Genomic DNA, 26,961 nt, shown 5'->3' with positions numbered 1-26,961 from the left:
GTGTGCATTTATATGAGTCATTATATCAGGAATCATTGTAGTTAGTAATGGATGGTAAGGGGTCTGACTGCAGAATTCACACCTCCATGTCCCTGCAACAGCGGCAGTGGAGATTGGGGAGGTGTTGGAGGAGTCTGGCATTGTGCACAATGTGGTTGTGATGACTGTGGACAATGCGCCCATCATGGAATTTCTGCAAAGAAGCTGGACATCCTTAAACTTGGATGCTTTGTCCAAACCCTAAACTTGGCTGCACAAAAACTCTACACAGTTGCCACAGTGACCCAATGGGCAGCAAAACAAAGAGCGGTCATCGTGTGAATGAAGAAATCTGCGATGGCCAAGACAGTGCTGAATGAAAATCAGCACCAAATTCAAACTTCCTCAGCACACCATGGTACTGGACATCAAAACCAGGAAGAACTCCCTCTTTGTGATGGTTGAGAGAATCCTTGAGCAGTATCTGGCTCTCCAAGCCATGGATCCACAGATTAGTAAACCCATAGAGAGGGACAAACTTGATAGGATGACAGTTGAGGACTTCACCACAGCAGAGGAGTTCATCAAGGTCATGAAGGTTCTGTATGCCTCTACACTGTGTGTATCTAGTGAGAAAAGCCCCATCCTTCTGATACTTGAGAAACTTAAGGCCATTTCAGAAAGGAGACTCTGCATTTGTATCTGGCATTAAACAGAATGTTTTGACTGAGCTCTCAACAAGGGCAAAAAGACAAGGCCAAAATCCAAGAATTTCTCAAGGAGGTGACTGTGATGGATCCCAGATTCAAAGCCAAAAGTGACAGAGAGAATACCTGGCAGCCGATGCTACAGAAGCACAAGAGGTCCCACTCCGAGACCTCAAGGACAGTGACACAACCCAGGAGGCAAAGTATGATGATGATGATGGCACACTGATCTCAGAGGTAGAAGAAGAAGAGAATCCTACAGTCAACTACAGCTCAGACTGCCTTGGAGGAGCTATTTGCTGAGGAGGAGTGAGAGTGATGGACCATCCAACTGAACAACTTGACCAGAATTCAGCAGATTGTTCATCAAGAAATCCAGCTCTACAGTCGCCTGCATCCCACATGCACCAAATTTCATGGCAATCCATCCAATACTTGCTATGAAGAATAAAGTAACCTGCACTAGAGTGTAGGGGTTGGAAATTAACTTTTTTGTCCACCTGCCACTGTGGCTTGTGGATTCCAAAATCTACCAACTACTCAATAGATTACCATTGAATTTTGGCTGGTGAGTGAAGCAAATGTAGCAGTCACTGGCATATTTTACCAGCATTTGGCTGTTGGCTGGTGCTAATTTCCAACCCTGTAAATGTTATAATTCTGTTTTGAGTTCTTTTGACAAAATGTACATTTGGTTGGTGGCTTGTCAGGTATGTCGTCTTGGTGGATGTTGTTCTGCTCAGACCTACTGTAAGGCTGACGGGATGTAATGATGCTGCAGTGTGATCGATGAAAAGAAAACACTAGAGTCCAATTTATCTGACTGGCCTCAAACAACGGTTAACCAGTTCAGATACAACTAATTAATAATTCATGACTTATGACAAACTAGCATTAATAATACAACACAAGCAAATGACCTTGTGAAACCATGTCTCGAGTGGACCACAGACATTTAAGTTTGATGAGGCAGCAGGCTGCAGATAAAAGCTCTGACTGCAGCTAAAACATGATCTATGCTTGAGAGGTGCCTCAAATGTGTTGGAATTGGCTCTTGGGTTAACAGCATCATCCTGCTGAATGAATGAAGGATGAGTTTTCTGAGAGGTGAAGGAAAGCAGAGAGGAGATTGTTTCTTTGGCTTCAAAGTAAGAATAAATTGTGATGAATGACTCTGCCTGAATGCTGGTCTCTGAGCTGCTGATAGGTTTTCGATCTCTCTGATTCAGATCCTGAAAGTACAGACTAATTAAGGGTTTTATTTCCTTATTAACATGTATTTATTATCAGATTTGTTTTGCAGTCACGGGTTGCTGATTTTTTTTTAATAACGAGATTGTGTCAATTTGACAGCCTGTCTGTGTTTGATAGAACATAAAAGACATGGCACAGACGTGTAAAAGACCCCCCACAACTCTACAACTGTGTTGTCTTTTGTCATCTCTGGTGGGGGTAATGTGTCTCTTTATGTGGCAATCCCTAGTCGTTAGTGCTTTGCATAATTTTGTGTCTCTTTGGGGTTGTTTTTGACTCTATGGTAATTCTGCATCTCTTTGTAGTCATTGTGTGTTTTGTTGGATTGTTTTTGTTTCTTAGTGGTTATCTTGTGCCCCTTTGTTGTCATTTTGCGTGTGGACATTTTGCATCTATTTGTTGCCATTATGTCTTTTTACTTTTGTTTTTGTCTTAGCTGTCATTTTGCATCCCTGTGTGAACATTTTGCATCTCTTTGTAGTCATTGTGTGTCTTGTTGGGTTGTTTTTGTTTCTTAGTAGTGATTTTGCATCCCTTTGTGGACATTTTGCATCTCTTTGTAGTCATTTTGTCTTTTTACTTTTGTTTTTTGTCTTGGCAGTCATTTTATGTTCCTTTGTGGACATTTTGCATCTCTTCGTTGTCATTTTGTCTTTTTACTTTTTTTTGTTGTCTCAGAAGACATTTTGTGTCCATTTGTGGGCATTTTGCATGTCTTTGTAGTCCATCTGTGTCTGCTTTTTTGTTTTTTGTCTCTGCAGTCATTTTGCATGTCTTTGGAAAATTGGCATCTCTTTGTAGTCATTCTTTTTAATGCTGATTTTAGTTTTATTGCTTTGAAGTTATTTTACACCCGTTTGTGAACACATTTGCATTTTTCACTGGCTGATGATTTTGCTGTTTTGCTTTTTATTAACTATAACTATCAATAACATTTTTGATTAGAATGAGTCATTTTTGTACCAATGCTCCCTACAGATCTCCACAGGCTCAGATTTCATCATTGCAGAGCAATATCACAGTGCAGTGATGTCTTTGAGATGGTGAAGTAGTGCATTTGTTTGTGCAGTATGTTTTACAGCAGCCGGTCGTGTCTGCCTCGGGCTGCTGGAAGTCAGTGTAGGTGGGTGGAATTAGAACCATAAGAATTCAGATTTGAAAGAACATGCAAAAGGAAAATGCACTTACAGCTTTTTTTCATTTCTATTTTGTGCTGAGGACTGCAGTGGAGTCAGAGGAGAGCGCAGACAGTGTTTATCCTTGTGTAGCTCTGAAATTTGTATCTGTACTCTCTGACGTTAAGATTAGAACAGCCCAGAAGATAAAAGTGGCATTGTACTTTTCTGCAAACCACAGATATGTTACGTTTGTAGGTTTTATATGTATGATATTGATCTTCATAAAGTTACAAAGCTTAAGACAAAGAATGGCAATGACGAGCAATAGCGTAATCACACTTAAGTCCCATTCAGACTAAATAATGTTAACTAATAGGTGGTGGGCTGAAAGAGTAGTAGAGGAGTAGAAGTATCAACATAAAATTGAAATACTCAAGTAATTAAGAAAGTTACTTGAGTGAATGGATTGCAATTATTTACTTTCCATGTCTGGATAATTAAACCCGATCATGGTTTTAGGTTCAAGTCTTTTTCCTGCTGATGTTCATGAGACTCACTGATGCAGGACTGAAGCTGCTGCTTTTGATTCATGACCACGGTTTCAGAATTAGGATGCAAATGATCTGAAGTGTCCCTCAGACAGCAGCTGTTATCCTGATATCCATTTCATTTCATTCAGCTATGGCAAAGCATTAAAGGGAAGTTGTGTCAGCTTTTCTAGAAATCCTCGCTGGGAAAATACACTGAGAACAGAGAGTTAGTGCAATCATGGAGAGAATATTTAGCCAACGAGCCAAAGACAAACAACCACACCACTCACCCACCCCTGGACTCATCAAAGACCCCCAACCATGCAACAAAAAAACAAGTACCCCAGACTGAAAGACATATTTCTCTTCCCTTTGGGATTTTTTTTTTTGTCTCTGGGGTGGTTTTATGGTGGCTTTGTATTTTTATATGGTCACAATATGCACCTTTATGGTTCTTTTATGTCTCTGTGGTAATTTTGCATTTTTTTGTGAATGTTTTGTGTCTCTCTGTGATTGTTTTACATATTTGTGGTGATTTTGCATCTCTTTGTGGTTGGTATCTGTCTCTTCGTAGTCATTTTATGTCAGTTTATGTCTCTTTATAGTTTTTCTTATGTCTGTGGTGATTTCCTGCTTCTTCGTGGTCTTTTTGTGTCTCTTTGTAGTCATTCTCTGTCTTTCTTTTGGTCATTCTGTATTGCTTTGCGATTGATTTATGTCCCTGATGATTTTGCATTTCTTTGTGTTTGTTTTTTGTCTGTTTGTGTTCGTTTTTGTTTCACTGTAGTCATAATGTGTCTTGTTGTGGTCTTTTTTGTCACTTTGTAGTCTTTTGTTGTCTCTTTATAATAATTCTGTGTCTTCCAGTGGCCATTTTGTGTCTTTTTGTAGCCATTCTGTGTGTCTTTGTGGTTGTTTAATGTCTCTGTGCTGATTTTGTGTTTGTGTGTGAGTTTGTTCTTGTTTCATTGCGGACTTTTTTGTGTGTTTATGGCCCTTCATTGTCTCTTTGTACTCATTCTGTGTCTATTTGTGGTGATTTTGTGTCTCTGTGGTTGTTTTGCATGCATTTACTGTAGTAATGTTACTCTCTGTAGATTTTTTTGTAGTTTTGCCTTTATGTGGTTATTTTTTGTCTCTTTGTAATTTGTGTCTCAGTGGTCATTTTGTGTCTCTTTGTGTTTTTTTGCTCTTTGTTATAATTTTGCATACCTTTTTGGTAATTTTCCATCATGTTGTGCATCTCATTTGCATGTCTTTGCAGTCAGGGTTTTATCTCTTTGTAGTGGTCTTTTTGTGTTTGTGTCGTTGTAGTTGTTTTGTGATCGTTTTGCATCATTATAGCTGCCTTATTTGTCTTTTAGTCACTTGAATGACTCTTTCACAAGAAATGATAGCAGTCACTTGAGGTATTTCTGTTTGAGATCGCAGAAGCTGAACTGGATGTGGGCAAGACTCCAGCTTGATAAACACACCGCAGTTTGCAGAAGCTTATAGTTTAGCGTATGAATGCAATATGTTGTGTAAGCAGTGGTTTGCTGGTATTTATGAGAGCTGAAGCCTAAAATAAATGTTTCCTCTAATCCCTGTGAATCACATTCTCCATGTATCATCTTATATAACCGCCCTGGGAGAGCACTTGGTTGTGAATGTTTGTGTGTGTGTTGTATGAACATGCACCTTTCTCTATGTATGCATGTTTGTAAGAAGCCCTGACAAATGTGTCTTCCGCTCCATCAAATAGGATTTTTCATGTTGACATGTGATGTGTTGTGTTCAGGTTCATGTGACAGCTGCTGCTCCACTAAATTGGATTTCTTCTGAACGCATGTTGAGATATTTCTTTGTTCTCTTGCATGCTTTCAATTTATTCTGACTGTTTTTTCTTGTGACGCTTCTGATGCGATGCTTGTAAATCATGTTTTTTTAATGAGTTATGATTATTGCCTTTCTCCTGTGTTATTTTCTTCAGCTGCTCTGGGAACGCTGGAGTTTGAGCTAAGATACGAGCAGAGCTCCAGTGAGCTGCACTGTACTGTGCTCCGGGCCAAGGTAAGAACGCTCTCCAAATCATGAGCATTAGTGTGCTGCTCTAACAGCCTCAACTCATCTGCTTTCTGGCTTTCCACCAGATTTTGAGACCTGGCTGCAGAGATTTGTGACCATCCGGACACTGGAGCTTTTAGGCCTCAGTGTGCTTAAAATGAAGTGCTGTTTGGATCCTCTATTTCAACGTAATAGAATCAGAGCCAGCTTTATAAAATATCATGGGGTGCTGTTGCATAAAGAATTCTGAAATAACCCAAACCAGGAAAAACAAAGCAAAAGTACACCAAAGTATGTAGACTGGGGTATCCACATACATTTTGCCACATAATGTTCATTACAAGAGGTATGTTTCTCTAAAAAGTTTTTAGGAAGTATTACAACCCTGAAAAGTATTTTGAAAATTGTGCTACAGGACTGTGGCATTCACTTCTGCTCATGAGGTAGAAAACCTACATCTACCAGAATGCACTGCCCCACATGGGACCATTAATGCTCCCACTGAGGGATGATGTAATGCGGGGTGCCTTTCCAAAAACAACATGCAGCTGGCAACAAACATTGCTGTAGTTTGACAGTTATTAAGCATTTTGGAGTAATGTATATTATATTACTGGATTGTACTTATGAATACATTAACTTTGGTGCTTTGTAGTCTCGGAGTGGCTGGATGTTGCTAATTTTTACAGTAATGTGACAGTTATTGGCCCTTGACTCCAGGCGACCTGCTTTTGTCATGCTGAGTTTTAGTTGATTTGATATGGACAGTAAGGGTCAACAGATTATCGGCCTAGCCGCTTATTGGGGCCAATATTTGGCATTGTGCCTATTATCTGTGTCAGCATTTTATTTTAATGATCGCCGATAGAATTATTAAGTGCAAAGACTGAATTTTTACTTTGGAAAACTTTAGGGAGCTATTTTTATTTATTAAATTTAGGGCTGCACATAACGATTATTTCTTTATCGATTAATCTATTGATTATTTTTTCGATTAATTGATTAATCTATCGATAATCTATTTTTTTCATTGATCTAACTACTTTTTTTATTACTCAATTATTTTAACAGCATTATTCCCCAACAAAAAATAGCCCAGTCTTAACTGGTTATTTGTGTTTTACAGTCTGATATAAAGTCTCTCCAAAATAAAATAAATGCAAGAGCTTGTTCCATTCAGGTTAAATGGATGTAGTGCAATCTACATTTAGCAATCCTACAGCAAAATAAATAAAACAATGTAAAATTCAAGTCGAATAACAAAACCGTTATTCTTTGTTACAGTAACAAACCTCAAATCTAGCAGTCCAACAAACATCTTACAGTAAAATTAGTGCAATTTGAAAAACACTATAACGTTTCTCTCACAGAAATAATTATATTTAGTCCATTCTTTCTGCATCAAAATAATCCCAGCCTTAACTGGGCCATAAGGCATACCACTGCCTCCTGATATGAGTGCTGAATTTTCATAATTATAACCACATATTCCACTCATTTATGAAGTTTCTGCACAGCTGACAACCCCATCCTGTAAATGTTTCAAAATAAAATGCATTGTATCAGCAACTGATGGCATTCTGTCCACAGTCAGATAGCTTTTGTTTTGAAAGGGAAGCAAGGAAGTTGAGGTAAAACAAACATCTCTGTATTTCCTCATCTCTGTGACAGAGAGACTTAAAACTGCAGTATAAAGTGGTATAGAGTCAATATAATCATTAAGTTTGTCAGCAGTCTATTCCTGCTGACAAACACAAACATCACACGCAAAAAAACAGCGAGCCATCGTTTCTTTTGATGTGCTGCAGCTGACACACTCAGGCGGGCAGTGCGAATACTCTAACTTGATATATGAGCACTGAGGCAATAAACACGCTCGGCGCTGCTCACACTCTCATGACGCACGCTGTGTGAAGCGGTACGATGCGTGAACGCACGTTACGTGAATCAACGTATTCATGTATCTGAATACGTCGACGCGTCGCCCCAGCCCTAATTCATTTTAATTTTCACTTGACTTTATAAAAAAAATAAAAGGTTGCTGCATCATATACTTTCTGTATATGATGTTTAATGTTTCAATTTTGATTAAACATTTGCTAAAGGCATTTAAACATTTTTTTTGTGTTGGAGTTTGTTATATTCCAAATTCTAAATATCGATAGAAACATTTTCATTTCTATTTTAAATGCATATCGGTTCCAAATATTGGTTATCAGTTTCAATGGCCAATATTCAACCAATATCAGTCGACCTCTAATGTACATCGCAGTTGCATTAGAACATGAACCACAAGAACCAGATGCACTAGTAGCCATGGTTTTCTCCAGAGTGTGTTGGAAAAAAAATAATACATATAACCTGAAGAGCTGGTCTTTAATCACAACCCCAACCTGAGATCAATCCACTTTTATTTGAACCTGCTAGCTTTAAAACAAGCCTCTCTGCCATGACAAGACAGCAGCACCAGCAGAGATCATAATTCAGAGCCAGCTGTCACGCCAGGGCCCGATTTAAGTGTAAGAAATAATAACTGAGCACTGTAAAGAGACAACACGCTGCACCGCCGTTAATCTACAGACTTGTTGGAGTTGAGGGACAATTCACCAGACACCTATCTACCTGTCACACAGCCCTGTGTGTGTGTGTGTATATGTACAGAGATCTGCTCAGCCGTGATCTCAGATGACTGTGATCAGTCATCTCAAACTCGACACCTGCTCTGAAGTGCTGCTCTTTCTTATCTCACCTGCCGACAATAAACACCTGCTGTGGGACTCATTGAGACGGACCGCGCGACAGACTCAGCAGTTCACAGACCAGACACACAGACTGTTAGCTGACAGCAGCGCAGGACTGCCTCCTATATCTGCCACAAATTTACTATGGTATGATTTATAGCTGTATGACTGTTGTGCTCCATCCTCGGCCACATTCACATTAGAGACAGGACTTTTTGTTTCAGTGAAATTTACCAAGTATTAGTCTGTACAGCAGACTGAAATGTCACAGGTCTTTAGCTTAATGAGCCTTAAGTTGCACTGAAATACTTGTTTTTTTAGTTTTTATTGACATTTGACTCCGCAGCCTCAATAATTCTCCACTTGTAGGGGAATAAAAGAAAAAAAAAATTCCCCACTGATTCAGGACGAGAGCAGCTTTATTAGTATAAGAGGTGTGAATCTCCAGGTGATAACAGTCCACTTTGAGTGATGCTCTAATTACATAAAACACTATATTTCACTATATTTACACTTTTGATATAGCTGAAATACACCTGAGACACAGAGACTTCAACTGATCACAAAGATTGTTTCCCACGCTAATGTTGTGTTGTAATGTAATGTTGAGAGATACATGTATTTACAACGCTGTAAGTGCAAGATAAATATAATAATAATAACAATAATAATGATAATTCTGGAAAGTTCTGCTTCATTATTTAAAGGTGATTTTTGCAACAAGTCCTTTGGTTTGTTGTTAAAATTACCCAAATGAGCGTATTCTAGCCTCCTGGCTGCTTCCCATTGAAACATGAAGGAAAGTGTTTGTGTGCTACCTTTTCCTGGAGCAGGAGAAGTTAACCAGATGTTCATTTTCCAAACTAAACCTGTTAGTCATCGCCATAAGTGCAGATTAATGATTTTACCTATGGGTGCTCAAAACAGTACCAACTACTCATGCCAAAGATAAACCTTCTGCAATGACCATAGCCTACGAGAGTTGTTGCTATATGGATTTGGAAAAAAATGCCATCAAATGCACGCCTTGCAGAACCATGAGAATTTTACAGCATCTCTCTCTCTCACACACACACACACACACACACACACACACACACACACACACACACACACAGAAAACATATTGTAGATCAAAATTTACTTACAATACCATGAAACACATGACAAGTAATAATCAATGCCACCTAAATTATTCAGTATCAAGGCTCACGTCAGCATAAATCATAGGCTAAGTGCACAATGTGACACAGTCCAACACTACCATCGCTGCTTTACCCTTAAAGAATGCAACATGACAGTACAGGCCACTATAGCGGCCCACCTATTAACAAGCCAAACAAGTCAGAACATCTGACATAAGTACAGCATACAAGAACACTTGTAAAATACAGTCAGTTGACCATTTAAAAGTCAGTGTGTAAGATTGATGCAAAACGCAAATGTCGTTTGGTTTGTCCGCTGTAGAAACATGGTGGTGAACATTATAATCTCCGTAAACAAGGACCTGCTCACTTTAAATGGCTCACTCTGAAATGACAAAAACACAAGAATTCTTATTTTCTTTATTTTCAGGTTATTTTACACTAGAAGAAAACATACTTAAAATATCCCCTTAAATCCTGCACACTGGACCTTTAAGATATAGGCCCACACAGCTACCATACGTAAAAAATTAAATGTGCTTTTCTTTCAATATTGATGTTAGCCAAGCTTGTGTTTCGTGATACTACACTCTAAAGACGGTTCAATAGGGAAGTGTAATCACAAAGCATTTTGGGGCGGCACCATACCAGAAGGATGAGTATGGAAGAATGCCCAATGAGGTGTCCACTATCAGGAATTAATGTCCAAGGCCATTAATTCCTGTTTGATTAATGTCCAAGGCCATCAATTCCTGTTTGTGTTTTTAGCCCTGCAGCCCCAGAAGAGAAGGTATAACAAAATAACTTGAAGCAAAGAACATCAAACTTCTAAACTTGGTTGAGACAAGAGGAGAGATTTATGCTTCGTGAGAAGTTTTATCAAACAATATTTTTTGTTTTAACAAGAAAAAAGACTTCAGTGCTAAAGATTAATTAGCTGGCTTGATGAATGTCTGATTAACTTCAGGCTGTTCTTTAATAGAACAGCTGCTTCTTAGTGAGAAGTAACTGAGACAGATCTCTCAAGGACACTCTATCATGCACTGACAGTGACTGCTGGCGTTACAGGTAAATCTTTTCTCAAAGATGTTCTGTGTGGCTGGATTTCTGTTCTCACCCAGATATACTTCTTAAATTTCCCGCATGACTTGTATTTTGTCTTTGAAAATGCTGAGTGGTACAAGCTTAAACGCTCTAAGGACCCAGAAGGAAAGCTCTGCCAAGCTACAACAAGCAGTAATTTGACTTTTTCCCATTCATACTGTCAAGATGATTGTGCATTTACAGATTTAAAAAAATAATAATTAATAAGTGGTTACCATCAGTATCACTGTAACCGAGAACATTATTCTTTTAGTATGAGGATCTTTTAAAACCTCACTTAAAAGCAAATTTAAATAAATGATGTGAAAGTTCATCCATAAACTATGACAAAACCCACAGATATTTTAGTCACAAACTCATACTGTGCGACCTAAAAGTCTTCAAACACACTGAAAACAGATTTAAAATCTCAAGTGGAGATCTAAAGGCTTCAAAGGTGCCTATATGTCAGACTGAATTCACAGGAGATGTGTATAAAATGATAAAAAAAAAAGCTTGTTATCCCCTTTTCCCACCAAAATTACAGCATGTATGCAGGTTTTTTAAACAAGGGAATACCAGTTAAAATTGCAGATAGACTACTTTCCCATTGTTAGTAGACCAGAGCTGTGCGCACTGCTCAGCAGTAGACAAGTATGCATCTGCTTTCTTTAAATATATATATATATATATATATATTATATATATATATATATATATATATATATATATATATATATATATATATATATCATTGTGCGCCACATTTGATGTTAGAGATGCGCCAGAAAAAAAGGTTAGCAAACAGTTGAAAGCAGCATGGAGGCCAGTGAAAATGTTACAGTGGTTGCTTCTTTTTTAGATCTTGTACATAGTCGGTCTCTGTAAAACTCAGTGCCGGCTTACTTTGAACAATGTTTTAACACCTCTCAGACTAAGACTGACAGTATTTTATGAGCAACTCATTTCACTGCACTGGCAAAAGGACTAAACTTAGCACATCCATGCCTTATTTCCATCACTGCTGTTAGAAGCACAGTTGATAAATACCTGTGAGGACTGCAGGGTCATGGTTTCTCACACATTCTTAATTTTGGCAGCCTGCCACAATTAAAACACCTGCCAGCACATATTAATTTTCTACTTTTGGAGCTGGACCGTTTCTTAGGAGAGCTGTCAGAATACATGTAGTGTTATTAATTGTACTTCTGTTCATTGCACTGAGAGTGTAGAGTGTACTCTGCGCACAGCGGGAGCACAACACCAAGCGCAGCAAAAGTGAAACTTAAACGTTCGTTGCACTGTCTCTAAAAGTTTGCTTTTACTCGCAATGCAGCAGCCACTCCTCTCATCCATCACTCTCATCAGCTCTGACCATTTTAACAAATCAGTTATTCATCCTGTGGCTCAACTACTACTGAAAAAAAACTCATAAAGAGTTCTGCCTATGCTCGTTTCACGGACCCCCAAAAGTGTCCAAATGAGAGAGGATATAAAATGATACATACAAACACACAAAACCTAACGTTATGTCACTGAGCGCCAACTGGGAGAAATTATACTTAAGATTCAAGTGTGTACAAACACTACTGGTGGTCAAGAAAAAAACGAAAAACATGCAGGTAAAAACTATGACTTCAGGCACATTATGACTTCTTTGGGACTCAAAACTCCCAAGTTTAGGACATAGGCCTTGACTCAAGACTTTACTATCTTCACTTTGGACTTGAGTACAAAGACTTGAGAGTTACTAGTGACTAGCTGTATGTTTATAGATGGAGGTCTGGAGTCTATGATGGTGATTACTAAAAGACCAAGAGGTACAAGTTCATGACAAAAAAGCTGCATTGGTGTCTTTTAAAGCTGCACATTATTACTGCACATTGACACAAACATAATCAGACTCAGATGCTTCTTTGTGTCATGTCTGAGTTTATGACGTATCGAGTACAACAGCATCACAACGAGGAAGCACATTACAGAAGTGAGCTTTAGATTGCTTCATTATCTCAGAGGACGCACCTGCTGTCACTGAGCTTTGCCTCCTTTTGCCTCCACCAGTGATTTCTTTATATGAGGAACTACTTAAATGTTAATGATGTCCCCCCTGTTATCGACTCAGAGGCAGAAAGAAGCAGTTTCGGAGCTGAACAGATGGATTTAGAGAGTGCTGCCTGTTGTGAAGGCAGTTTTCTGTGAGGATGAAGGAATGATTTTCAACAAACAAAGGAACGTCTGGTGGCTGCTGCTGTAACTGAACATGTGGACAGGTTTGTGGTCATTATAAACAGCAGATTTAAAGGTTAAGCATTGGACAGGAGAGCTTAATGTTTGTCACAGTGAAGAATGAGAGTCATTTTGTAAACAAAAAATAGAAAAAAGATGTTACCTCTGAATGTTTTACTGGGAGCACTGAGGTTTGTGTTCAGAACAGCTGTTGGAAAAGTGGTTTCTATAAGTCCAACATTTGAGACTGTAGATTTGTAATTGTCATGGGATGACTAATTCTGATCTGTTTAACAAAGTAAAACAAACAACCATTGCCTGTCCACTGTGCATCCGCATTTCAGTTGGGGAGCCATTAAAAGGACATTTGGTTCTTTGTTGTTTCAGGCTAAATATTCTCTAAATTAATTGATATGTATTGATATTTTTGACAAAGTGAACCAACTGTGTAACTACAACTTCTACATCCATCATGTGATGTCATTGGACCCAAAAGACTTTTTCCCATATACGTACAATCAGAGAAAGACATCTTAAAATCAGCGAAAACATTCCGAGCATTACAGACCTCAAGAAATGATTTGTTTTACTATTGGGATTTCATACGTTTGGTTCAATAACATTTCCAAAGTCCGTGGTCGCAAAATGTGAGAAATGAGCTCTATGGATAGAAAAACACACCTGCTCACACTACTACCATTACCATTCATTAAGTTAAACTATTACCGCAGCGCTGCTAATAGTGATGATTTACTCTCTGTAAGCTGGAAAGAAACTATCAGCTCTTCAGTGCATATATTAATAGTATTAGCAAGTCACAGTGGTGCTCCATGGTCACAAAATGCGACTAAATAGTCGCAGCCTGGAGCTCTGCAAAAGCCCTGCTTTCTGTGTGTGTGTCTGTAAAAGGCAGATAGCTGTAGAAGAGAGGAAAAATAAAAACATCTAAGCGAGGCTCATGCTGTTGGCCAAGAAAAACAGCAAGACAATTACTCAATGTTTACGAAAAAGTAATTTTATGCGACGTACGTGGAACAAGCCGCAACATACCAAATATTTGATTTATTTCCCACCCCTACTAAGAAGTAAAACTTTTTGTCTTCATGAGCCACTGAGCAACTTCAATAGGAATTCTTGGGGTCCTTCCTTCAAAACTATATCCAGTTCTCTTGAGACATCCATGTGTTAACTTGCTAAGCATGCTAAAAAACAGCCACAGTACTGACAGAGCTAATGGTGTTGACCAGAGGGAAACCTGAAGGTAGGTGCTATGCCACAATGACAGCAATATTATAATATCCCAATATCAGAGTTAACTGCCACTTAAGCACAGTGCAAGGCGACGGCAATGAGCAAGTCAGTGGGATACACACGCGCACCAACATGCACACAAGTCCAAAGCGGCGTACAACCACAAATGACAGAGAAACTCAGATTACAACACACAGTCTCTGCTCAAGACACCATTACTCCATTATATCTTTACATTGCAAATAGTGGTTCTTTGCTATATTAATACTGTGAATGTTGCACAGAGAACCTTTAAAGAAATACACTGTGCACCAAATGATCACTTGTCAACAAACTACTCAGTTACATTGAACTTTGAACTTAAAGTAATTTGTGGACTTACCTTGATTCATGAACTTACTTTACTTTATTTACTTAATTTTTATTTATTTTTTTACTTCACTTCAGTTGTTGATGAATGATAACTTTGTTCACTTATACAATTCATATTCCTATTATTACCACCCCACTGGTCATCAGTAACTTGAATGCACTGCCGTCCATCAGAACACCTTCTTACAGCTGTCAATCAGCTGTCATCTGTGATTTATCTTCCTCTGTGCAGAGGATTGTGGCTCACAACAGCCACAAAAGCATGCTGACTGGCACACTACAAAGTCTGGCCAGATTTTGTAGAACATCCTGGTATTTTTGGCATACTGCATCTGACATACTATGTATTGCACATACTAAATCCTTGTCTGGCTATTTACTGTAGTAATGTAGCATGGGTATTGGAATGCACAGTCAGTGAATACAGGAAGTTCAGTCCTACCATGATCCAGGTGTGTGAGTCAGTGTCCTTATTCTTGAAGTGTCGGAAGCAGATGCCCATACAGCACGATTTCTTCTACAGGTGGCTCACCATCTTGTTTCTCCAGCTTCTGGTGTGTAAACCTATGGTGCAAACACCAATGATCCTCACAGTTAAAACCTGGCCAGTTATATATAACACAGCAATGCAAATAAAATTGACAAATGTTTTTGTCTTTCATATTTTGTCACAAACTAAAGAACTTGAGGATAATTTGCAACTAATGCTGCATTCATGTGATGTCGTGTTCATGTGCTTTGAGGTCATAAAGTGGAAACATGGAAGCTACAGAGAAGATGGGTTGCATTTTAATGTTAAGAGCATTTAAACAAAAGATTTATAGCTGTTCCCAGTTAAATGTATATTTTCTATATAATTTCATTATTCATAAATTTTATATATTATATTTTTAGATTTAATCTAGGTTACTGTACATGGAGAGCAGTCCACACTAATACCATATTACACTTTTCATGTGATCAAAAATGTATTTTAAATACATAAATCAATAATGAAGTTTCTTATCATAGGCCATGAGTTGGCAACCTTTACTATCCAAAGAGCCAACCCCCCCCCCCACAAAAAAAAAAAAAACGATCTGAAGCCGCAAAAAATACTTGATGCTTAAAATGAAGATAACACAACACATTTAGTCAAAATTAGCCTATCAATATTATTAATGGGTCTATATGAGCATTCGTTAATGAGTTTTACCACTATCTATTTTTTGTTGTTACATTAACTTTGCAGCATTGGTGGTTAAAATTAGCAGATCTATCCATGCACTGTAAACTCCATTTCACTCTGAGACTTTTCCTCCTTTGGATTTGGAATCCATAGCTAGTCAAGTTTTTTGATTCAGGACTGTCCACCACTTTCGAAATTTATTAGAAAAGGCACCAAGGTCACAGAAATATGATGCATATTTTAGTTAATGAAATGCAAATACATTTTAATATTCTGTGTACAGGCTACATTTTTTTTTGCAACTGAAAAATGCAAGAGCAATTTTAGGCCTATAACAATGATAAAACTGAATGAAAATCTTAAACAAAATAATCACAATACATTTTCATATAATGAATAGCAACACAGGAGCCACAGGAGAGGGGCTAAAGAGCCGCTTGTGGCTCCAGAGCCACAGGTTGCCACCCCTGCCATAGGCCAAACACTGACTTTTGGTCTCCATGTTTATGCATTTATGACGTCAAGTCTGCAACTCCTGTAAAATAATGTTGTTATCAATGTTAGTATATGTTAGTATACTCGCCTGGCATGCTTTATAGTTAAGATTTTCTTGCTTGCTACAGCTAATAGAAGCATATATTAAAATGTGGAACTACTAAAAGTAAAAGATAACTACCAGAAATAAAGTAACGAAAAACATTAGACCACATTTCCACCATTTCTGCTGCTATGAAACGTCACGCCAACGTCACAACTCCAATAGCATCTACATGTCCCAGTTTGCAACTCATTATTCCGACTTTGCAGGACCATTCATGTGCTCATAACTCGTAAATATGGTAATTACTATATTTAGGAGGAGCATGTGACCATTAATAGGAGTTAACAGTTAACATGGTAAATTTAATCTGTCATCAGCCTAAAATGACAGTGGCGTTTACCTCATTTTACTAACAAGGCTAAACTTGACCACACCTGCTGCACCTAGTTTCTTTAATTACTTTTCCTAAAGTAAAACCAAAAATACATCAAAATAAACATATTCACGCCGTTTTAGCTCACCTTTGGGCAATCCTAGCTTTACATTCAGCTTGGAAAACAAAGAAATAGCATGCTAACTGACAGAGAAAATAGTCTTTTACTCACCAAATCCCCGTTCAAAATGGAAACAAAAACCATACTCCAGCAACATAGATGGAAGGTGAACACAAAATTATCCAGAAGTAGGAAAAGGTGAAAATGTACATTCCTGGTATTTCCCTCTTCCCCTCACTCGTCTGTTTGCAACTTCTCTGTAGTTCCTCTCTGGCCAGCAAGCGGCGCTATGTCTGCTGTGATTGGCTGTTATCGGAGCATTACTTAAAGGAACAGTACACAAAGTAAATTAACAACAACAAAAAAATACCTGAAACATGCACAGTGGTGGAAGAAGTTCTCACATCCTTGAATAAGTACTAATAAAGAACCAATTCTACACTGTAAAAATACTTTGTTACATGTTAAAGTCCCGTGTTGAAAATTTAACTTAAGTCAAAGTAAGTAAGTAAATTCAGGAAAAAGGACAAAAAGTATTAAAAGTAAAAGTACCGAATGCAAAAACATCTAAAAGAAAAAGGATAGATAGATAGATAGATAGATATATAGATAGATAGATAGATAGATACAGATATATATGGGTTTTGGGGGTGAATTTTTTATACAGTATATAACTATATTCCACCACTGATTGGACATTTTATAGCAGACACGTCTGTGAGGGCACAGTCTGCTCTCTCTGCCTCATTAAAAATATTGACAGAGAAGGTAAATCAGACTCACTACAAATGTCACAGCTGCTGAAAGAAATCTGGGACTAATTCACAATCATCTGACTCCCACTGATGAGGTTACGAGATCTGAATCATGTGTTTGATCCTTTGGCCATGTGAGGGAATCATTCATCCTAATGTCTCCACCTCCTGAATCATTTAAAATGCTGCGTTCATATCAGTGCAGGAGATCTGTGAGCTGAAGGTCAGTGAACAAAATACAGCTGATTTATATGTGTGATATATATAGTGTGTGTGATTTATGATGTGATGTTTATGCTGAAGTTACTTTTCATATGATGTGAGATAAACTTATAAATACAACTCTTCAGACTGCCGTTCAGCAATGCGTTGACTGAATGCTCATGATAACAAGCTTAGAACCCAAATTTGAATTTTTGCAAATTTCACTTACTCTACAATTCCATTGGAAAAAGAAAAAAAAAAAACGCCTACAAACATGGCAACTTTGTGAAAAGCTGCATTGAAATCAGGCAATTCAGGCTACAACATCGAATATTAAACCAGCCTGTGGAATCCTGGAGGGACTGTATAGTGATGATTCAGAGGGGTTTTTTCCCCTGGTAGCACACACTGAGCAGGTACAGCACCTCACAACCACAGTCAAACCAATCCTTATTCACTATAAAGCATGCTTTAGGGTTGACGGTGTCAGTCAAGCACAGATTCCAATGCAGTCCTGAGAGGTCTAATCGCCTAAATAATTAAAAGCATCAGTGTGGATTATTCATGCTGTGCGCCTGCAGGTGTCTCATTAATCCAGAATGAGCAGGAGCAGGACCCCTGATCTGGTGCCCCTTAATGAAACACAGTCATCATCACTGTAAAACTTTTCTTTAAAGTCCAAGCAAAGCAAAAATGTGTAAAACGTGGCAAACCACAAAAATGTGTTATTAACCATCCATATTTGAATTTGTTGAAAAAAAAAAGAGCAGCATTCTCTCTGCTCTGAAATGCTGGGAAAATGTCCACTGAAGGAGCTAAAACCACTTTACAGTTACTATTAATGTTGGAGCTCATATAGCATTGGCAACGTGATACTATATCAAATTTACATCCTGAACGTAACCTTCAGTTGTTTCATCAAGAATCGGCTACTCAGCACACCAGCAGTTACTGCTCACTGCTGTGGGTATCTGCTTTATGCTAACATCAGCTGCTATTAGCTGCTGAAAATGAACCATGCAGCAGCTCTCTTGTTCTTTGACCAAGGATGTGTATGTTATACTCCTTTTCCAAAACTAGTGCGTTCACATGGGTATTTTAAACACAGGTTTAGCTACAAAAATATCGGCTATATAATCCTATCCAATTGACAGTAGACCAGAGCAGTGTACGTGGCTCTGCAACAGCTAAGCATGACTTTCTGTGTGTGTGTGTGTGTGTGAATGTGTGTGTTTGTGCGTGTGTGTTTGTGCGTGTGAGTGTGTGCGTGCGTGTGTGTGTGTGTGTGTGTGTGTGTGTGTGTGTGTGTGTGTGTGTGTGTGTGTGTGTGTGTGTGTGATGTTTTTCTTTATTTTTTTTTTTAAGTGTGTCATTTTAGACAGGCTGGAAAACAGGAAGGCAGCAGCATGGATGGAAGTATGTCAAAACGTAACAGTGGTTACTTTTTATGTTGTTTCTCTTTCTCAACTCTTTTAAAGTCAATGCAGACCAATTTGGTAAAAAACAATGAGCAACTTAACAAGTAATGTGCATATTGCAAGATTTGGTAGATTTTAAAAAAGCATTTTTTCAAAAAGCAAGGGAAAAATCCTGAAAAATATATTTAAAATTATAGTAACTTCACATTTCAAATTATATTTTGGAGTCATTATTATCTTTAAGCACTTTTTTTTCAGGCAAATTCCTTGTTTGTTTGTTTTTCTAAATTATCTTTTCTTTTTTTTTCTTTTCTTTGTTTTTAATAATTTTCAGGTAATTTTTTTGTAACTTTCACCATATTTATAATCATCACAATTACACAATTTAAGTCAGGTTACAGAATTATTACAATTTTAAGCACTTTTCCGAGGTCTTTTCTTTGTTTCTTTTTCACTTACTTTTTTGTGTACTTTTTTCTTTTTAAATGCATTTCTTTTCTTTTTTTCCTTTTTTTAAAACAACTAATTTGCAGAAATCTTTCTTGTATGTTTTACTAATTTCTCATTTCTTCTCGCATTTCTTCTTAAGCTGCTCATTCTTCTTCCCATGTTTTTGGGAGAAACCAAGCCAATTACGTCAGGTTTCAAAAGGTTAAGGATGACTCCAGTGTGTCAGCAAACAGGCTTTTGGACCTGCCCAAAAAAATGAATGAAAAAACAGTTTAACTCAACCATGCAGTATACTGCACAGTTTTCAGTCTTTTCACATATATTCAACTAGTATTTCCAACACGTATAGTGTGTTTAAAAAGAAATCACTGATTTTGCTTTGCACTGTAATTCAAGTGACCTGCTGTCATTTCTGTGTGCAGGGTCTGAAGCCGATGGACTTCAATGGTTTGGCCGACCCGTACGTCAAACTGCACCTGCTGCCTGGAGCCTGTAAGGTGAGATTCAACCACCGAAACACCAAGGGTTTAATTTAACTGAGTCTGAGGACAACTCAAGATGTTCTGAGACTTAAAACACTAAAATATTTAAACATTTTTTTTGGTTCACATGTTATGTAATGTTGGAGTTGCTTTTCATTTATCATCATATTGTTATTGTAAACTTGGGCTGTTAGGAATTAAATATAATTTATGTACATACTTAGATACAGATGAGGTTCAGTTAAAAGCTGTTTTTGCTGGGCTGACAGTACAGTGTGGATTCATCTGATTTCAGATGAGATCATTTATTAAAAATCCATGAAATTAAATCCTCCTCACTCACAGCTGATGTGTGGAGCATGAAAACTAACAGGTGCACAGACTAAGAGAAAAAATTCATTTTCTACTCTGTATCAATCTTTGGAAAAATGGAATGTCTTATTTGCGGTTTGCTGCTATCTTCACAAGCTAAGCTCCTTAAACTGACCCAAATGACTGTTTCAAAGTCATTTTTGATTAATGGGGCCGGATTACTGACCGTCCCAAGAGTCAGAACAGACATGGTGAAGCAGCATTTTGTTATCATGCAGCACAGACCTGGAATAACTTCCCAGAAGATGTTATACAAAACCTTCCTTTTTTAAATTTACCAATTTGAAATAATCACAATATTTTTGCACCTCTTGTCAGCACTATTGTTAAGGGATTTTTATTTTAATTTTGCTTTAAAAACAATTTTTTGTAACTAATATAATAGCAGTCATGAAGTGCATTTTATTGCCAAAGAAGTTAATTTATTTTTGATACTTTTGTTACTTTGATACTTTGATCTTCTTACTTTAACTAAAGTTGGGTATTGAATACACGTATTGTTTAACATTTTAAAACTATATTTACCCACAATTAAATCATTATACTATATTTATAATTATCAATATGACATATTTCAAATTATGTTACAGTATTATTACAATTTGTAAGTACTTTTTTAAAAGTATCTTCTTTGTTTTTTTAACTTTATTTTTGTTTTCTCCTAAAAAATATTTCTTTTCTTTTTCTTTCTGTTTATTTTCTTTATTTTTTAATAATTTTTCTTTTTTTTTTTTTTTTTTTTTTTACCAATTTATTGCTGATTTTATGGTCATTTCTTCTTTTGTTGCTCATTGCCTACCACCCATGTTTTTAAAAGAAATCAAGCCAATTTGCTCAGATTTTTAAATGGTTAATGTTACATGTAATATAAACAAAACCACCTTGCCTTGCCTAATATGAGTAAATATGAGTCTGCAGCTTTGGTGAGATCTGACCAGACTTAATCTCAATATAAACTGAATTATGAACCTTCTATGAATCTATTTGGATTAGATTTAATTGTGGTTTAAATGTTTTCCAACAAGGGGAGAGAGAGCTGTAAAAGCTGGCTGCATTTATGTGAACTACAGTGTGGATCTGCAAAATGTGAAAGGCTCGACTACGATCAATACCTATCAATATGTCTGTCTGACTTTCTCTCTCTGTGTGTGTGTGTGTGTCAGGCCAATAAACTGAAGACGAGGACAATCCGTAACTCTTTGAATCCAGTGTGGAATGAAACGCTCACTTACGTTGGAATCACAGAAGAAGACATGCACAGGAAGACGCTCAGGTGTGTATGTGTGTCTGTGTGTGTGTGTTGGTGTGTGACAGTGGGAATAATTCATACCTGCTTTTATCTGATCTCATTTTGGACTGATTACACTTACAGCCATTAATCAAGTGCAGGGACTTCTTGACATTCAGATATGAAGCTCAGCTGTCATCTTTAATTAATTTGAGTGTCAAAGCAGAAAGCTGCTGTGTTAGAGACACAGAGCTAGAGAGGTGATGTTTGATCTTTTCACTGTCTTCTGCTCTCGTTCTTTCATGTAAATACGCATATTAAACTCACGCATAATAAACATTCATCAGCTCAAATTCAAGAGCAACATAATCAGTGGTGCCATTTGGAGAGATTTGCATTTTTTTCAATGAAGTCTGGTGTTAGCTGCAGCCGTTGTGCAGCCTGGAGGAGCTCAGTACAACACGGATGTGTTTTCAACCCTTAAATGATGAATTAATGTTTCTCCCATTGACGGCACAGAGAGGGGGGTGAGCGTCCATAATCAAAAGAAGTGAAATAACAGAGTGGAAAGCCTTTAATTACCGAGCTCAGGCGCAAACGCTCAATCTTAACTAAACATGAAGCAAAGCTGGCATGTAATTGTGAGAAAACCTCTGAGGAAATGAAAACAGGAAATGTGTGTGTGTGTGTGTGTGTGTGTGTGTGTGTGTGTGTGTGTGTGTGTGTATGAAAACAAGGGAACACTGTGAAGGATACTGATCAGTAACAGTTTGTACCAAAGTGAAATACACCCCTTTTCAATCCAGAATCACGACCCTCTGTCTTCCTCCTGAAATCTACAGGTGGAAAAAATATACACTGCCTTTTACTTAAGTGAAAGCAGTAGCACCTCAGCTAGCAGGGAATGTTCCCACAACATTGGCTAACATTACCTACAAGTAAAAGAAAACATTATTTTACACCTTTTAGGGACAGTTTGGTGCATTTTGCATGCTTTTCATTCTTCATTTTCTGAATTGTTTTGGCTGTGTTGTGATTGATTTTGATTCTGATTATGTATACAAAAAGGTCCCACTGTCATACTGTTGAGTGCATAAAAATACACCAATAAAACCCATTTAAACTGCATTTTTGTTATTTCACAGCCATCAAAGCATAGAAACATGCATTTTATTATTTTTGGGTGTCATACTGGGCTTTTGTCTTGGAATTTGTCATTTTTACTATTTTCCACCTAATGATGTCATTTTCACCATATTTGGCATATGGAGAAAATAAATGCTATTTCCACTAGGAGCACTATCACAATCAATGTTGCTGCAAATCACTGACATATCCCAGGCTGTGATCATCAGCAGCTGCTCCTTTCATCCATCGACCTGATCTTATCAGTTCCGATTGGATTGATAGATCAATAATCCACCCCTTGACTCAAATTCTACAAACTGCTGCTGAGGAAAAAAATGGACCTGCAAAAACAGTTACATTTATATTATTGATTGACATTATATTGATATGGCACACTGATTACCATATCAAAGAAGTTGCTGATCCTTGCTCTACTGACAAATTATGCACAACAGCTGCAGTATAGTTATAGTTTACATATATTCCCTAACACTATAAGTGAGCAGAATTCAAATTTCCGTTTTACTTGAAACTTTTTGCAAATTCTAACTAAAAACTAAAAGTTTCAACTTCCTAAAGACAGAATAAAATTTGTTAACTTTCCCAAAACCACTCTCCAGGGCTAAAACTGGTCCTCACTGAAATAGAGGTACACACACACATTTTGGGCTCTTGGGGGCTACACCACAAAATGCCTTTTTCTTGTTTGAAAGCTGAAGGAGCTGAAAAAGTGTAACCTCAGAGGAGTGTTGTCAGGAAGGTCTGAGGAAGCAGTGAAGCAGATCACAGGGCGACTCTCTCTTATACTACAGAATATTCCTCTAATTATCTTTGACAAACGTGTTTAGAGGGGGAATATAATTGCTGCCAGGAAGTGTGATGTTCTTGTACTGCACAGAGGTCGTGCAGAGAGGTGTTTTTCTTTTCTCTACTCAAACAGAATAGGCCTGCTGGATTAACAAATATATTTACAATTGTGATAAACAAACACTTGTGAAACTTTATGCTGATAGGCCCTAGGAGACAATGGGCTCACACAGTGTGTCAGACTAATAACCCACAAGTAGTAAAACATTTTGGCTAACCTGTTCAGAACTCAATTATTTTACAAACACATGAAAAATGTTGTAATGTCACGAAAAATTTAATTGTATCAATGAATTAAGTTATGTGTTAAAACACATTACATATACTGCCTTTTTTTTTATATCGTTTTTGCCATTGTGACTCTAAATATTCTCAGTTTCTGAAGTATCTGCTGAAATTTTATGTGGAATATCTCCTGAGATTAATATTCTATAATCAATAAAATGCATTAAAAGCTGAGTTTATAATTAGAAAATAAAATCTGAACAGTATTTCCCTGTTTAAAACTGCATTTCCTCTTTTCATTTTTTGGTAACATTCAGATCCACCATTCATTCCAAAGGATGGATACTTTTTTAACAAATCCTGTGTAAAAGCTGTTTTTTGTAATGATTTCACTGAGGTGATTTTGTAATGATTCAACTTGTCCTTAAAAATTTTGGGCAGCCTGGATGCTAAATATTAAAAGATTGTGCCTGGGGGTGGCGGAATAAAACAGGGTGAATTTTGGGTTTGGTTAGAATGATTGAAAAGTTCACAATGGTAAGACAAAGTGGGGGAGCCCCCCAGGTCCTACAGACCCAGGTCATCAGATGGATGTGGTCAATAAATAAAACATAAAAATGATAAAATAGGATGAGAATATGTTAAAAATGGTTGCAGATGGGATATTTTTCTAATAAATCGAACTAAACAGGTAAAAGTAAGACAAATAAATGGTGAGCTTAGAGACTAATGTGGAGATAGTAGCTCAGCAGGCTGCTGACCTTTGAACGGCATCAAATCTCATTTAGATTCAGTTCATTCATAATAAATGAGCATTTTGGATGGACACCAGAGGTCACTCATACACACGTTCACACACACACACGCACACACACACACACACACACACACACACACACACACATTTTCAATATGAGTGTATATTTTCTGTGATGTCATTTATGTAACACACATCCAGGACATTTTCACCCGCCTGGCTGGCACATGCTCATCTCATGCTGCTAATCTCGGCATGTTTCCCTGTCGGTGTTTCCGCTTTGTTTACCTCCTCATTTAATATGCTGTTTGTGTTTGCTTTAATCCACAGCTCCTCGCTGTGCTGTCACTGTTTTAATATGTCACTTCTGTCATTGGTTCTGAATGAAGCTGCCTCCTCTTTCATCTCACCACACAAATGTCTTCACTCCTCTCTGCTGTTAAGTTCATTTTCCTGCTGTTCAACCTCTTCTGTTTCCTGTTTCCTCACTTGTTTCCTATACAAGTTTCCTCTCTCCTCTTCTGTTTCCTCTCTCCTGTTCTGTTGCCTCTCTCATTTCCTCTGATTGTTTCCTCTCCTTTCTCCTTTTTCTTCTCCTCTCTCCTATTTTCTCTCTCCTCTCCTCATATGTTTCCTGTTTCCTCCTTTCTTATCATTTCCTCCTTTATCTCCTAGTTTCCTCTCTTTTCTCATTATTTCTTAAACCTGTTTCTTCTCTCCTCTACTCGTCTGTTCTCCTTGTTTCCTCTCCTCTCACTTTACTTCTTCTCTCCTGTTTCCTGTCTCCTCTCCTCTCCTCTGTTTCTTCTCTTTATTGTTTTCTTTCTCTGCCTTCTTCAGTGATTTCCCCCTCGGTTTTTTCATCTCTCCACTCCTTGCTTCCTGTCTTCTTGTCTCCAGGTTGACTGTGTGTGACGAGGACAAGCTGACTCATAATGAGTTGATCGGAGAGTCGCGGGTGCCTCTGAAACGTGTGAAACCCGACCAGACGAAACATTTCCACACCTGCCTGGAGCACCCGCCGCCAGTAAAACACACATACACACACACACACACACACACACACACACACACACACAGTCTATCTGTGCTACTCTATCTATACATGTGAGGACTCTCATTAAATAGGACCTTTTATGATTTTCATCATTTTCTGACATAAACACACATAAACATTTATGTAAATACATAATCTATAATATTTATAGTGTTATGCATAGTTTTTTTTATTAATTTCTTGCTAACTTTCCTTTTATGTTATACAATGCCTTGTATCCATGTTTTTATTTTTATTATTTGTTTTTTATTAAACCAATTTGTTTAGGTTGCTATACTGGTATATTCAGGCAGACAGTATGTTTTTTCAACATTAAATCATGTGACAATGTTTTATAGAAACCAAAATACAAGTATGAACCTGACAATGAGCAGAAAAGGTCTCTTTTAAACATAATGCAGTGTTGTTCAGTGTTGTTGTTACACTTTCTCAAACAATGGTAAAAGGAAATGTGTGCAGGAATTGCTGTAAAACAACGTAGTTTGTTTTGCAAATGATTAAAGAGACACTCTAAGTACTTGTGCTGCTCACTTGGGAAAAATTAATCCAGCAGCTCCATTGGCCCACCAGACAGGAAGGATGCTTGGAGATGAAAGATAAAAAAAATTGTTTCAAACTCTAATTTATTTCAGTTCAGCGCTTTCCAAACACAAATACAGTCATTGTCTGCATCCCAGAATGTCACAGTTTCCTGCAGCAGAAGCTCAGTACACAAACACTGAAGCATTGTCACTGTATCTGCTCTCTCTTTCAGCTCCCCTCTCCCACCGCCATGGGTGAAGCCCTTCGAGGAATATCCTGCTACTTAAGAGAGGTAAGAGCCTTTCTTGTGCCATAAGTGCAGGGCGCCGAGTTCACAGTCACATTCAGCACAGATCAGTGTGATGTGGAGAAACAAGACGAAGGGTCATGAGGTCAACAGCATCAACAGGTTTCTGTCTCATGAGAGTGACGTGATCACATGATCTCCTACTCCTTGGTGGTGATATAGCGTCTTCAAAGATTTGTGGGTGTGAAAAGTTGCTGGATTGACTTTTGAATTTCTTAGCAGTGATGCATTTGTTTTTATTGAAACACTGCAGACACATGCTGCCTCACTTCTCCTGGCTGAATTTAACCCTTTGAAACCTGGAGCGACATCACTATTCTTTTGCTGTGCTAAGGCACCTTTTACAAGTATTTAAACCTTTGAACTCTAATCTAATTGCTTTGATTTTCTATCTAAAACATAGGGGAAAAGGCAATTAGCAACCTGACAAGAAATGTCCCGCAAATTGCAAGATATTAGTAGATTAAAAAGATTTTTAATCTCTATTAATAATGATATCTATTTAAAATATATGTGAAATTATTTTACTGAAAT

General features: G+C 37.6%; 1 protein-coding gene across 1 annotated transcript in view; it reads left to right on the top strand.

Annotated features, from left to right (window-relative positions):
* Positions 1-26,961, top strand: part of doc2a (double C2-like domains, alpha) — a 78,486-nt gene that overhangs the window by 21,049 nt on the left and 30,476 nt on the right. Inside the window, exons 3-7 of the mRNA XM_042504543.1 lie at positions 5,561-5,640; positions 19,905-19,979; positions 21,500-21,609; positions 25,442-25,568; positions 26,353-26,412. Of these exons, the coding sequence (XP_042360477.1) occupies positions 5,561-5,640; positions 19,905-19,979; positions 21,500-21,609; positions 25,442-25,568; positions 26,353-26,412 (452 nt within the window). The remainder of the gene's footprint in view (positions 1-5,560; positions 5,641-19,904; positions 19,980-21,499; positions 21,610-25,441; positions 25,569-26,352; positions 26,413-26,961) is intronic.

This window comes from Plectropomus leopardus, chromosome 17 (assembly GCF_008729295.1).
Source record: "Plectropomus leopardus isolate mb chromosome 17, YSFRI_Pleo_2.0, whole genome shotgun sequence".
Taxonomy (NCBI): domain Eukaryota; kingdom Metazoa; phylum Chordata; class Actinopteri; order Perciformes; family Serranidae; genus Plectropomus; species Plectropomus leopardus.
Note: the sequence above shows the minus strand (reverse complement) of the source record. Positions and strands in the feature narration are given on the sequence as shown.